Source organism: Sander lucioperca, chromosome 12, assembly GCF_008315115.2.
Source record: "Sander lucioperca isolate FBNREF2018 chromosome 12, SLUC_FBN_1.2, whole genome shotgun sequence".
NCBI classification, from domain to species: Eukaryota; Metazoa; Chordata; class Actinopteri; order Perciformes; family Percidae; genus Sander; species Sander lucioperca.
Window position 1 is genome coordinate 31,961,120 of NC_050184.1, and position 16,526 is coordinate 31,977,645.

The following is a 16,526-nucleotide window of genomic DNA, read 5'->3' on the forward strand; positions in this document are numbered from 1 at the left end:
TGTAGTGTAAAACGTTCAAGAGTGAATTGTTAATAGCTTCTAACTGATTTATAACGTACTTAATTTATAAACCATTAATAAAGCTATTTGTTACAATAAACTGGGAATGTTGTGCCATCTCTACCGAACGTGCGCATGGAGGTTTAAAGCCCTCATTATTGACACACGGTTGGACCAATCGCAGTGAAGCACCGGCGCCAGCTAGCCAATCACGAGCATCTTTAGTGTGTTTGCCTGTTCTCCGACTGAACGGTATTTCAGTGAGTACATGTAAGTACGAACATCTTTTTTTCCTTCTATATATATATATATACATATCGAATTTGATACAACAAAACCAGGTGTGTGTTTACTCCACGTGTGTGGAATGTAAAACTGCAGCTCCGTCGTGACCACGCCGAACTGAAAACACAGCTGGCTGCAGGATGCAGAGTCATCCGTGGCTACTGCTCCAGTAGCAGGTTCATTATGGGGGCACTGGGATGAGCTTTGTTCCGGTCCTATGTTCTGTTTCAAATCTGTTTCTTTATTATATCATCTGGTAAAATTGTGATTGGCGTGTCAGTCTAGGAGAACCTTACCATCCCCTGAAAGAAAATAACAAAATAATAGCTTTACATTAAATAGACTAGTGGAAGAAACATGTCCAGAATGAATGTCCAAGGAAGAACTACCATTTTAAATGTATTTGAATTAATCTACTGCTGGATAATATGTTCATTAGTAAATTCATGAGTGGAGTGACACAGCAGGAAAAAACACCTCATATCTCCTGCAGTCTAATATATATATATATATATATATATATATATATATATATATATATATATATATATATGTATATATATATATATGTATATATATATATGTATATATATATATATATATATATATATATATATATATATATATATATATATATATATATATATATATATATATATATATATATATATATATTACTTATTTCATAGTATTTATTTGTTTATTCTGTTTTTTTGTTACTTGACTTTGCAGTACTTTTTTTTTTTATTTTCTTTTGCACCAAAACACCAAGGCCAATTCCTTGTATGTGAAAACCAACTTGGCAATAAACCTGATTCTGATGACCTTTATGACTATTTATGACCCATATGTTTCTATGTAGTGAGGCCTGTCTGAGGCTTTCCTCCTCTTTGTACCCCCTGCAGCAGTCTGTCCTCTTCATCATGGCTTCTGGAGCTTTGTTCCCCAGCATGGTGTCTGGGTCTCGCGGCTCCTCCAGCAAGTACCTGGTGGAGTTTCGGGCCGGTAAGATGACCATGAAGGGCAGCACGGTGACCCCTGACAAGCGCAAAGGCCAGGTTTACATACAGCAGACCGACGACTCGCTCATCCACCTCTGCTGGAAGGATCGGACCACCGGGAACGTGGATGATGTAGGGGACACCTCCTGCATGTTATACAGGCTCCACCTGTGTTTGACTTTTTAACATTAACACCTTTTCATGTCCTGATTTAGGACCTGATCATCTTCCCTGATGACTGTGAGTTCAAACGGGTGAACCAGTGCACCACCGGACGAGTCTATGTGCTGAAGTTCAAAGCTGGCTCCAAAAGACTCTTCTTCTGGATGCAGGTATGCAGCACACACTTTGGTTTTCACTTGTTAAAAAGACAATGAGAAAGGTAAATGTACAAGAGATAAACCTGTATTATGCAGGTAATGACACTGTTGCAGATAGATTGTTCACAACAGTGTCTTTTTAAAGGAGTTGGGAGTCAAGTTAGTTATTCGGTTCATAAAAGGTTCATGCAATCAGTAGCTTTTTTCTTATCTCTGGTCAGGCCCGGCATCTTTCCACATTATGCAGTCTGCCCTCAGGGATACATCCTGTGCTCTTTGCAAGGTCACTCAGCTTTCATGATTAACACATGAAAGACAGAAATACTAAAACAGAAGTTTGGATGCAAATGGTTTAACAAAGAGACTGAAGCAAAAACTGTTATAACCATAATTTTTCTAACAACTGCCATTTCATACATTCACACAAGAAAAAAAGCATATAAGAAGTTGTATTGCGGCAGGCTTTTTTTCAGAAATTATGGAATAGATAAGGCTGGTCATAATTTTAAATTTTTTTTATTGAATGATGAATTGATCCTACTTACAAGTATTGCCTATGTAGCCAAAGCCTCATGTGGTTTATCCCTCTGTGCCACAGAGCTCCATTGTTGTCCAAAAACTATTAAAAACACATCAATGAGCCACACTGTTGCACTGAGTGACATGTGCCTTCATCACAACGAGGGCATTGTAGTTTATTTTGAGTCAATCCCACGTACACTCTCCTGCTGCTTTAAATATTCACTAGAGCACCAAATGTGTATTAATCCACAGCTGAAAATAGTCCCCAGCAAATGCGCAACTTACTCCTGTTTGTGTAGCTTTTCCTAACTTAATGAAATTTACATTTTTAAAAGGAGCGTTTAGGGTTTCCGAGTTGTGCCAGCCCTATCCTTTAAACACTTGAAAGTCTAACCAACTCTTGCATCTTTCCAATTTATTTTCAATTCAAATCAACAGAGACAAGATTATTATTATTAATATTATTATTATATTAACACACAATTATATCAATGCCTAATGTAGAAAAACTACTGAATAAACATAGTGTAAACATCAGTGAACATCAGTCTGAGTATTGTTTTTCTGATCTCAGGAGCCAAAGAGTGACAAGGATGAGGAGCACTGCCGTAAAGTGAACGAGTATCTCAACAACCCTCCCATGCCCGGTGCTCTGGGTAGTGGCGGCAGCGGAGGGCACGATCTGTCTGCTCTGGGGGGTAACAGATGCTCACATAACTGTTTTCCTGTAATGTGCAAGAACCTGAAATATTGCCATCATAAAACATCTAAAAACTGAATTTAATCCTGATGCTGGATGTCACCTGTTATTTTTCTTATGTAAAGGGGAGGGCGGTCTGCAGAGCCTTCTGGGTAACATGAGCCACAACCAGCTCATGCAGCTCATTGGACCAACTGGACTGGGGGGGATCGGTATGTACCTATAAAGAGGATAATATCTTGGTAAATGCAGTTTGATGCTCTCAGGAGGAGAATAACGGGGCTGTTTCTTTCTGAATAACAGGTGGTCTCGGGGCACTTGCTGGCCCAGGATTGGCCAACCTCCTGGGCAGCAGCAGCAGCAGCAGCAGTGTTCCTGCAGCCAGTAACTCCTCCACAAGGTATCTTTTTCCTGTTTAACATCCAAGAAAGATATACTGTTTTTTGACAGTTTCTGTTGTCTAAAACAGCTTCTGGCTCTGTACCTTGTATTTTTGGGCCTACTTGGTTGTTTGGTGGCATCATATTTTTATTACTGCTGATAAACAAACAAAGGAGATGTGATTTTGCGAAGAAATATGAGTGGCAGCTGTGACAGACAGGAGGATGAAGAGCATAACAAAATCAACTGACGGAGGTCTCCCGGATAGCTCAGTTGGTAGAGCGGGCGCCCATATATAGAGGTTTACTCCTTGATGCAGTGGGCCCGGCTTCGACTCCGTCCTGCGGCCCTTTGCTGCATGTCATTCCCCCTCTCTCTCCCGTTTCTTCAGCTGTCCTGTCCGTAAAGGCCTAAAAATGCCCAAACATAATCTAAAAAAATAAATAAATAAACTGTCGGAAACATGAACAGTAAATCAGGTTTTAGTGTCAGTACATGATAATCAAAGATTGAACGCATCTTTATAGACTTACCATTTTAAACCTTTAAATCTTTAACAACTACATTGGGAAAAATCTTGAGCTTGAAGGTTGATTATTGACTTTGGAAATAGCTTAAAAACAAATATTAGCAAAAGGTCCACTTATAGTATATATTTTTTGAGCTTTAAGCTAATGGAGAAAGCTTTCAGCTGAAAACTCCAGAAGATTTCCAGTAAGTATAATTTTTTTGGTCTATGGTGAAACAGCAAATTCCAGTTCCTTCACACACAGTCACATCTAAGGCTGCAACTAACATTTTTTTCCGTTATCGATTAATCTGCTGATTATTTCTCAATATGTTAAAGCCAACAGTCCAAAATTCAAAGATATTCAGTTTACTATTGTATAAGACAAAAGAAATCTGCAAATCATCACATTTAAGAAGCTATAACCAAGGAATGTTTCGTGTTTTTGCTTTAAAAAATGACTTAAACGGTTAAGTTTCTGTAAATCAATGAACCAATTATTTGTTGCAGGCCTACTCTGATACTAGTTGAGGGACTAAAACCAGAGTATGTTCAGCATTTTTGCCTAAAAAAGGAAAAATAGCTGCTGATTAACTTTCTGTTGATCATCTAAACTATCGATTGGCTTATGTCACAACTCTAGTTAGATTAATAAATCAGAATACACAGCGTTTGCTCTTTCCTCTCAGTCCGTCCACAGCTGTCACCCCCACCTCCACCTCTGCTGCCAGTCGGCTCGGCTCCACCCAGGTGCCCACCACCCCCATCACTCCCTCCGCCACCACAGTGGCCTCGCCGACAGCCACCACCCCCTCCACCCCTGCCGTGTCATCTGTGGCAGCGGGGGCAACCAACCCCACACAGCCCATCCAGCTGAGAGACCTGCAGAGCATCCTGGCCACCATGAACGTGCCCGCCAGCGGACAGGGAGGTGAGCAACAGACGCTCCTCACAACTGAGGCTTGACAAAAATTTGAATTAACCACCAGAGGGAAAATATATAATTAGGCCTAATTAATGTAATTCCACAAGTAACTATGCAGCAAATAATTACCATTGTGAACGCAGCAGTCTCTGTAATAGTGTGTAATTTGAACATGATAAATTAAATGTGTCGCAGAAGCAGGAACCCCCTGCAAATACTGCAATCTGTCTCTGTTTTCAATTTTATTTAACTGTACCACACATCCTGCTTCATGGATACTGTTTATCACCCTCACCTTGCCCAGAGATTCACATTTAAAACTAGAGAATACTGAAGGAGTAGAAAAGGATAAACCCTACTGTACACAGACAGACACAGTTAGAGACCAGCCGGGCAACATAGTTCAGCATTTAGCAGCTAAAGAGCCAGATATTTCCCTCAGGAGTTGGTGGAGACCAAAAACAGAGCTAAAACAGATTGATTATTGGAGTTACATTTATCCTATATTCACCTTCTTGGGCTTTGGGAGTTATAAATGAACTACTACAACTATTATTTCTAGTCATAGTTCCATTATCTTTATTGTGGCTGTAATTGCCACCGTTCATCATACCCCCAACCGGCATAGGCAGACAACCGCCCACCAAGAGCCTGGGTCTGTCCGAGGTTTCTCCCTAAAAGGAAGTTTTACTCACCCCTGTCGCACTAAATGCTTGCTCTTGTGGGAATTACTGGAATTGTTGCGTCTTTGTAAATTATAGTGTGGTCTAGACCTACTCTATCTGTAAAATGTCTTGAGATAACTCTTGTTATGATTTGATACTATAAATAAAAATTTTAATTGAATTGAATAAATTACATTTGTCACTATTTTCTCACACTTTATAGAGAAAATAATAATTTTTAGAGATATGTTCTCACAGAACAGCGACCCTACAAACATATGCTGTAGATTAAACTACCCAACAGTATATTAACAAGTTAAAATTAGCTCAACCTTAAAGCTACATTGTGTAAGAATTTCTCCCATCTAGCGGTGAAATTGTATATTACAACCCCCCCATTCCGAGCGCGTTCTAACTCCTGCGGTGGCCGAACCCGAAATTAGCTCTTAGTATCTCCATCGTTTACACGCTTCTGTTCTAGCTGTCTGTGTTACAACTGCATGACGTGAGTTGTCTGCCAGGGAAATCACAACATAATGCACAACCATGCTATAGTTAGCCAAGCAACTATGAAACTTCAAATTTACACAAATAGGCAGAATTACCTGTCGAGAAGAAAGCAGGCAACTTTGGCATCCCTTTTAAAATCCTTGCTCCTTATGAACTCTTTCCATCTTGGAAAGCCACTCCAATATTAACTTTGGTCTTGTTGCTTTGCCTGTCGCGTTGTCGTTTTAATTCTCTTTTTAACTTCCTTGGCAACTCCGTTACATGTCCTAGAGAATAGGTGTGATCCTCCATCTTCAACGGGCTTTCAAATCTGCCGGCAGTCGCGAGTAATCTTCTCCCCTTCCCTGGCATTCGTCACAGTGCCACTGAGAGGGCGAAAGGCGGAGGTATGTCCCTCTTTGGCTAATGTATTTTAAAGATGGAGGCGCAACATGGTGGCCGTCATTCAAGCGACTCGCTCGTATGTATTCTGAATGATTCCGAATGGCAGATTCTACGCGTACGAGAATACTTTGATTAGTTGGTGGAAGTAATTATACATGATTGAGCACATATTTGTGAAAGAACAAAGGGGGTTTTGCTAAGAATTAACTCAAAAAAGTACACAATGTAGGTTTAAACATCTTCAGCAGTCAAATACAACATACATATGCAGCAATAATATTCATCCAGAATCATAAAATACTGACAGGGAACATTTTACTACACAATGAGTACTTTTACTTTTGATACTTTTTGAAAGTACATTTTGCTAATAATACTTACATACTTTCACTCAAGTAAGGTTTGGAATACAGAACTTTTATTGGAGTATTTTCACAGTGTTGTATTAGTACTTTTACTTAAGTAAAATATCTGAGTACTTCTTCCACTACTGTATATGTTTGTGAATTTCCATGACTTGAGAGCTGTGATTTTCCTACTGCAGTTAAATGCATCAGTGGCTAGTACTTGAGTTAAAGACAGTCAAACATTCAAATTCCTGCTCATCGTCTAAAGGGCATAAACCCCATCGGATAGATTTTAGTGTACTGTAGGAAAATGTGCATGTTTTTCAACTAACCAGTCAGTTGTGGTGTTTGTTACCTGCAGTGGACCTCGCCAGCGTCCTAACACCTGAGATCATGGCTCCCATCCTTGTCAACCCTGAGGTGCAGCAGAGGTTGATGCCTTACCTGCCATCTGGAGAGTCCCTGCCTCAGAGCACAGAGGAGCTCAACAACACGCTCAGCTCGCCTCAGTTTCAACAGGTGAAGTGTGCCGCTGAACGCCCTCTGTGGTTTACAATCAGATTGTAACTCAATACAATCTTTCTTAATTCTGAGAAAGTTTATATTTAAATTCAATATGAAAATGTTGTTTTTCTGTTTCCTCATTTTGCCATTGAACACCAGCCTTGTATTTTAAGAGATATGGATGTATATAGATTGTTTTTGAGATAATTTAACATATTCCCTCTAATGTGCTCAGTTGGTAGATCAGGCGCCCATATGTAGGGGTTTGCTCCTCGGCGCAGCAGGCCCGGGTTCGGCTCCGACCTGTGGCCCTTTGCTGCGTGTCGTTCCCCCTCTCTCTCCCTTTTCATTTCTTCAGCTGTCCTGTCAATAAAGGCCTAAAAATGCCCCCCCAAAAAAAAAGGATTCTGGTCACTATGAGTCTCTCTCTCTCTCTCTCTCTCTCTCTCTCTCTGTGTCTCTTGTTGGTATTTAGCATCTTGTTGTACTGTATTTGTCCTTATTCCTGGTGTTTATTGTCTCTCCTCAGGCAATGAGCATGTTCAGCAGCGCCCTGGCGTCCGGGCAGTTAGGGCCTCTGATGAACCAGTTTGGTTTGCCTGCAGAAGCTGTGGATGCAGCTAACAAAGGAGGTCAGTGTCACATCAAGCAGAGAAAACTGTAACTAACTGAAAATGGGTTTTTTTATGACTTTTTTAAATATTTTTATGACATACTATACTATGACTTTTTGAAATATTTTCTATAACATACTATACTATGACTTTATATATTTGTACGACTTTTTATGACATGCTATACTATGACATTTTTATGACATACTGTACTATGATGTTTTAACATTTTTATGACATACTATACTATGACTTTTTTATGACATACTATACTATGACTTTTTATGACATACTATGACTTTTATAACATACTATACTATGATTTTTTTATAACATATATATACTATGACTTTTTCATGACATACTATACTATTACTTTTTATGACTTTTATGACATGCTATACTATGACCTTTTTATGATATACTATGACTTTTTATATTTTTCTGACATACTATACTATGACCTTTTTTATGACATACTATACTATGATTTTTTATAACATACTCATAATAATAATAATAATAATAATAATAATAATTCATACTTTATTAATCCCGCAAGGGAAAATTACACTATGCACTATTTTTATAACATACTATACTATGACTTTTTTATGACATACTATACTATGATTTTTTATGACTTTTATGACATACTATACTATGACTTGTTTTCGACATACGTATAGTATGACTTTTTTTATCACTTTTTTCGACATACTACACTACGACTTTTTTATCACTTTTTTCGACATACTATACTATGACTTTTTTATCACTTTTTTCAACATACTATACTATGGATGTTTTATCACTTTTTTCAACATACTATAATACTATGACTTTTTTTCGACATACTATACTATGACGTTTTTATCACTTTTTTATCACTTTTTTCGACATACTATACTATGATGTTTTTATCACTTTTTTCAACATACTATACTATGACTTTTTTATCACTTTTTTTTGACATACTATGCTATGACTTTTTTATCACTTTTTTCAACATACTATACTATGACTTTTCTTTCGACATACTATACTATGACTCTTTTTCGACATACTAAACTGACTTTTTTATCACTTTTTTTCGACATACTATACTATGACTTTTTTATCACTTTTTTCAACATACTATACTATGAATGTTTTATCACTTTTTTCAACATACTATAATACTACGACTTTTTTATCACTTTTTTCGACATACTATACTATGACGTTTTTATCACTTTTTTCAACATACTATACTATGACTTTTTTATCACTTTTTTTCGACATACTATACTATGACTTTTTTATCACTTTTTTTTGACATACTATGCTATGACTTTTTTATCACTTTTTTTCAACATACTATACTATGACTTTTCTTTCGACATACTATACTATGACTCTTTTTCAACATACTAAACTGACTTTTTTATCACTTTTTTTAGACATACTATGCTATGACTTTTTTATCACTTTTTTTCAACATACTATACTATGACTTTTCTTTCGACATACTATACTATGACTCTTTTTCAACATACTAAACTGACTTTTTTATCACTTTTTTTAGACGTACTATACTATGACTTTTTATCACTTTTTCAACACAACTTTTTTATCACTTTTTTCGACATACTATACTAGGACTTTTTTATCACTTTTTTGACTTTCTATACTATGACTTTTTTTCAACATACTATACTATTACTTTTTTTATCACTTTTTTCGACTTACTATACTATGACTTTTTTTCGACATACTATACTATTACTTTTTTTTATCACTGTTTTCGACATACTATACTATGAGTTTTTTATCACTTTTTTCGACACACTATACTATGACTTTTTTCGACACACTATACTATGACTTTTTTGTCACTTTTTTCGACATACTACACTATGACTTTTTTTCGACATACTATGACTTTTTTCGACATACTATACTTATGACTAGGACGTTTTTATCACATTTTTCGACATACTAAACTATGACTTTTTTTATCACTTTTTTTAAACTATGACTTTTTTATCACTTTTTTTGAACATACTATATATACTATGACCTTTTTATCCCTTTTTCGACATACTATAGTATGACTTTTTTTTCGACACACTATACTATGACCTTTTATCACTTTTTCGACATACTGTACTAGGACTTTTTTTCAACATACTATACTATGATTTTTTTATCACTTTTTTTCGACATGCTATGCTATGACTTTTTTATCACTTTTTTTCAACATACTATACCATCACTTTTTTTTGACATACCATACCTGTGACCTTTTTATCACTTTTTTCGACATACTATACTAGGACTTTTTTTCTACATACTATACTAGGACTTTTTTATCACATTTTTCGACATACTATACTATGACTTTTTTTCTATATACTATATTATGACTTTTTTATCACTTTTTTTCAACATACTATACTATGACTTTTCTTTCGACATACTATACTATGACTCTTTTTCGACATTTATCACTTTTTTTAGACGTACTATACTATGACTTTTTTATCACTTTTTCGACACGACTTTTTTATCACTTTTTTCGACATACTATACTAGGACTTTTTTATCACTTTTTTCGACATAGGCTACTATACTATGACTTTTTTATAACTTTTTTTCGACATACTATGCTATGACTTTTTTATCACTTTTTTTCAACATACTATACTATGACTTTTTTTCAACATACTATACTAGGACGTTTTTATCACATTTTTCGACATACTATAATATGACTCTTTTTCGACATACTATACTATGACTTTTTTATCACTTTTTTTCGACATGCTATGCTATTAATTTTTTTATCACTTTTTTTCGACATACTATACTATGATTTTTTTATCACTTTTTTTCGACATGCTATGCTATGACTTTTTTATCACTTTTTTTCGACATACTATAATATGACTCTTTTTCGACATACTATACTATGATTTTTTTTATCACTTTTTTTCGACATGCTATACTATGACTTTTTTTCTATATACTATATTATGACTTTTTTATCACTTTTTTTCAACATACTATGCTATGACTTTTTTATCACTTTTTTTCAACATACTATACTATGACTTTTTTTCAACATACTATACTAGGACGTTTTTATCACATTTTTCGACATACTATAATATGACTCTTTTTCGACATACTATACTATGATTTTTTTATCACTTTTTTTCGACATGCTATGCTATGACTTTTGTATCACTTTTTTTCGACATACTATACTATGACTTTCTTTCGATACACTATACTATGACCTTTTATCACTTTTTCGACATACTGTACTAGGACTTTTTTTCAACATACTATACTATGACTTTTTTTCAACATACTATACTAGGACGTTTTTATCACATTTTTCGACATACCATAATATGACTCTTTTTCGACATACTATACTATGATTTTTTTATCACTTTTTTTCGACATGCTATGCTATGACTTTTGTATCACTTTTTTTCGACATACTATACTATGACTTTCTTTCGATACACTATACTATGACCTTTTATCACTTTTTCGACATACTGTACTAGGACTTTTTTTCAACATACTATACTATGACTTTTTTATCACTTTTTTTCAACATACTATACTATGACTTTTTTTAGACATACTATACTATGACTTTTTTTCAACATACTATACTAGGACGTTTTTATCACATTTTTCGACATACTATAATATGACTCTTTTTCGACATACTATACTATGATTTTTTTATCACTTTTTTTCGACATGCTATGCTATGACTTTTTTATCACTTTTTTTCGACATACTATACTATGACTTTCTTTCGATACACTATACTATGACTTTTTTTATCACTTTTTTTCAACATACTATACCATCACTTTTTTTTGACATACCATACCTGTGACCTTTTTATCACTTTTTTCGACATACTATACTAGGACTTTTTTATCACATTTTTCGACATACTATACTATGACTTTTTTTCTATATACTATATTATGACTTTTTTATCACTTTTTTTCAACATACTATACTATTACTTTTTTTATCACTTTTTTCGACTTACTATAATATGACTTTTTTTCGACATACTATACTATTACTTTTTTTTATCACTGTTTTCGACATACTATACTATGAGTTTTTTATCACTTTTTTCGACATACTATACTATGACTTTTTTCGACACACTATACTATGACTTTTTTATCACTTTTTTTCGACATGCTATGCTAGACTTTTGTATCACTTTTTTTCGACATACTATACTATGACTTTCTTTCGATACACTATACTATGACTTTTTTATCACTTTTTTCGACATACTATACTATGACTTTTTTATCACTTTTTTTGACACACTATACTATGACTTTTTTGTCACTTTTTTCGACATACTATACTATGACCTTTTTAATCACTTTTTTCGACATACTTTAACATTACTTTTTTATCACTTTTTTCGACATACTTTAACATTACTTTTTTATCACTTTTTTCGACATACTATACTATGACTTTTTATCACTTTTTCCGACATACTATACTATGACCTTTTTATCACTTTTTTCGACATACTTTAACATTACTTTTTTATCACTTTTTTTCGACACATTATGACTTTTTTTATCACTTTTTTCGACATACTATACTATGACTTTTGTATCATTTTTTTTCAACATACTATATATACTATGACCTTTTTATCACTTTTTCGACATACTATACTATGACTTTTTTTATCACTTTTTTCGACATACTATACCATCACTTTTTTTTGACATACCATACCTGTGACCTTTTTATCACTTTTTTCGACATACTATACTAGGACTTTTTTTCTACATACTATACTAGGACTTTTTTATCACATTTTTTTCGACATACTATACTAGGACTTTTTTTCTATATACTATATTATGACTTTTTTATAACTTTTTTTCGACATACTATACTATGACTTTTTTATCACTTTTTTTCGACATACTATACTAGGACTTTTTTTCTATATACTATATTATGACTTTTTTATAACTTTTTTTCGACATACTATACTATGACTTTTTTATCACTTTTTTTCGACATACTATACTAGGACTTTTTTTCTACATACTATACTAGGACTTTTTTATCACATTTTTCGACATACTATACTAGGACTTTTTTTCTATATACTATATTATGACTTTTTTATAACTTTTTTTCGACATACTATACTATTACTTTTTTTATCACTTTTTTTGACAAATTATACTATTACTTTTTTTATCACTTTTTTCGACTTACTATACTATGACTTTTTTTTGACATACTATACTATGACTTTTTTATGACTTTTTTCGACTTACTATAGTATGACTTTTTTTCGACATACTATACTATTACTTTTTTTATCACTGTTTTCGACATACTATACTATTACTTTTTTTATCACTGTTTTCGACATACTATGCTATGAGTTTTTATCACTGTTTTCGACATACTACACTATGACTTTTTTTCCACATACTATGACGTTTTTTTCGACATACTATACTATGACCTTTTTATCACTTTTTCTACAAACTATACTATGACTTTTTATCACTTTTTTCAACATACTATACTATGACTTTCTTATCACTTTTTTCAACATACTATACTATGACTTTTTTATCACTTTCTTCAACATACTATAACATTACTTTTTTATCACTTTTTTTCGACACATTATGACTTTTTTTATCACTTTTTTCGACATACTATACTATGACTTTTGTATCATTTTTTTTCAACATACTATATATACTATGACCTTTTTATCACTTTTTCGACATACTATACTATGACTTTTTTTATCACTTTTTTCGACATACTATACCATCACTTTTTTTTGACATACCATACCTGTGACCTTTTTATCACTTTTTTCGACATACTATACTAGGACTTTTTTTCTACATACTATACTAGGACTTTTTTATCACATTTTTTTCGACATACTATACTAGGACTTTTTTTCTATATACTATATTATGACTTTTTTATAACTTTTTTTCGACATACTATACTATGACTTTTTTATCACTTTTTTTCGACATACTATACTAGGACTTTTTTTCTATATACTATATTATGACTTTTTTATAACTTTTTTTCGACATACTATACTATGACTTTTTTATCACTTTTTTTCGACATACTATACTAGGACTTTTTTTCTACATACTATACTAGGACTTTTTTTCTACATACTATACTAGGACTTTTTTATCACATTTTTCGACATACTATACTAGGACTTTTTTTCTATATACTATATTATGACTTTTTTATAACTTTTTTTCGACATACTATACTATTACTTTTTTTATCACTTTTTTTGACAAATTATACTATTACTTTTTTTATCACTTTTTTCGACTTACTATACTATGACTTTTTTTTGACATACTATACTATGACTTTTTTATGACTTTTTTCGACTTACTATAGTATGACTTTTTTTCGACATACTATACTATTACTTTTTTTATCACTGTTTTCGACATACTATACTATTACTTTTTTTATCACTGTTTTCGACATACTATGCAATAAAGTTTTTATCACTGTTTTCGACATACTACACTATGACTTTTTTTCCACATACTATGACGTTTTTTTCGACATACTATACTATGACCTTTTTATCACTTTTTCTACAAACTATACTATGACTTTTTATCACTTTTTTCAACATACTATACTATGACTTTCTTATCACTTTTTTCAACATACTATACTATGACTTTTTTATCACTTTCTTCAACATACTATAACATTACTTTTTTATCACTTTTTTTCGACACATTATGACTTTTTTTATCACTTTTTTCCGACATAATATACTATGATGTTTTTATCACTTTTTCGACATACTATACTATGATGTTTTTATCACTTTTTTCGACATACTATACTATGACTTTTTTATCACGGTTTCGACACATTATGACTTTATTATCACTTTTTTTCAACATACTATATATACTATGACCTTTTTATCACTTTTTTTCTACATACTATACTATGACTTTTTTTCGACATACTATACTATGACTTTTTTATCACTTTTTTCGACATACTATACTATGACTTTTTTATCACTTTTTTCGACATACTATAACATTACTTTTTTATCACTTTTTTTGACGCCACTTTTTTATCTCTTTTTGTCAACATACTATATATACTATGACCTTTTTATCACTTTTTCGACATACTATACTATGACTTTTTTTCGACACTATACTGACTTTTTATCACTTTTTTTGACACACTATACTATGACTTTTTATCACTTTTTTCTACATACTATACTATGACTTTTTTTCAACATACTTTACTAGGACTTTTTTATCACATTTTTCAATATACTATACTATGACTTTTTTATCACATTTTTATATTTTTATGACATACTATACTATGACTTTTTTTATTTTTATGACATACTATACTATGACTTTTTTAATATTTTTATGATACACTATACTATGATCTTTTTTTATCATTTTATTACATACTATACTATAACTTTTTATATTTTGTGACATACTATACTATTACTTTTTCATGATATACAATACTATGACTTTTTATATTTTTATGACATACTATACTATGCATTTTTCATATTTTTATGACACCATACTATGATTTTTTTGGGGCATTGTTTTTTAGGCCTTTATTTACATAGGACAGCTGAGGACAGAGAGGGGGAATGACATGCAGCAAAGGGCAGCAAAGGGCCGCAGGGCCGAGTCGAACCTGCTTTGAGGAGTAAACCTCTACATATTGGCGCATGCTCTGCTAGGTGAGCTATCTAGGCGCCCATACTATGAGTTTTCATGACTTACTAATAACTTTATGTTTTTATGACATACTATACTATGAACTTTTTTTCATATTTTTATTACATACTATACTATGACCCTTTTTATTACATACTATACTATGACTTTTTTGATGACATACCATACTCTGACTTTTTATATTTGTATGACAGACTATACTATGATTTTGACATTTTATAACATACTATACTATGACTTTCGTTTTATACTTTGACATACTATGACTTTTTATTACATACTATACTGTGACTTGTTTATATTTTTATGACAAACTATACTATGACTTTTTTTTATATTTTTTTGACAAACTATACTATGACTTTTTTTATATTTTTATGACATACTATGTTTACAAAATATAATGAAAACAGTTCTTTTTTGCAGCACCAATTTCTTAACATTTCCATCACTGCAGATGTCGAGGCTTTTGCCAAAGCCATGGAGACAGAGACAAAGTCGGACCAGGATGGAGACTCCAAAGACAAGAAAGACGATGATGAAGACATGAGTCTGGACTAAGAACTGTTAAAGTTTATTATTTAAGTTATTTATTTAGCTGCTTCAGCTGTTTTGTAACTATTAAACATTAAGGTTAAAGATTATGGTTAATATAGTAGAAACTGTCACTAAGACTCCTCTCCCTCGCTGATTGTGCCATGTTCATCCTCCAACAGTGTGTTGAATTAAAACAAACTGATTGAACATGTATTTTACCTGCATGAGAGCTAGTCTGAGCTGTCCTAACACAAGGGAACAGTAATATGATGAGAAACACGCTCGACTGTCTCCGTCTCCAGTTTTGTGACCGATTACTTCACTTCACTTACTGATACTGATACTGATTTGAGGAGATGAAACGGCGTCATATAAATTGATTGTTGACTCAAAAAAACAAAACTGATGACTTTTCAGTTTCGGAATATATATTCGAAAAACATTCATTTTACAGTATGAAAAAAACACTGAATATTTATTTGACA

The 16,526-nt window shown here is 32.7% G+C and overlaps 1 protein-coding gene across 3 annotated transcripts; it reads left to right on the forward strand.

The window, feature by feature from the left end:
* The first annotated feature begins 166 nt into the window (after nucleotides 1-166).
* On the forward strand, nucleotides 167-16,325 carry LOC116043601 (proteasomal ubiquitin receptor ADRM1-like). 3 transcript variants are annotated; one of them, XM_031290416.2, is made up of 10 exons: nucleotides 167-270; nucleotides 1,191-1,418; nucleotides 1,502-1,618; nucleotides 2,703-2,826; nucleotides 2,954-3,040; nucleotides 3,132-3,228; nucleotides 4,407-4,648; nucleotides 6,910-7,067; nucleotides 7,582-7,684; nucleotides 15,962-16,325. In XM_031290416.2, the coding sequence occupies exons 2-10, from the start codon at nucleotides 1,209-1,211 to the stop codon at nucleotides 16,063-16,065; spliced, it is 1,242 nt and encodes a 413-aa protein (XP_031146276.2). In that variant the 5' UTR covers nucleotides 167-270; nucleotides 1,191-1,208; the 3' UTR covers nucleotides 16,066-16,325. The 3 variants fall into 3 exon arrangements, with proteins under 3 accessions (XP_031146276.2, XP_035864384.1, XP_035864385.1); XM_036008491.1 differs by having other exon boundaries at nucleotides 199-270; nucleotides 1,194-1,418; XM_036008492.1 differs by having other exon boundaries at nucleotides 216-270; nucleotides 1,148-1,418.
* The last annotated feature ends 201 nt before the right edge of the window (nucleotides 16,326-16,526 follow it).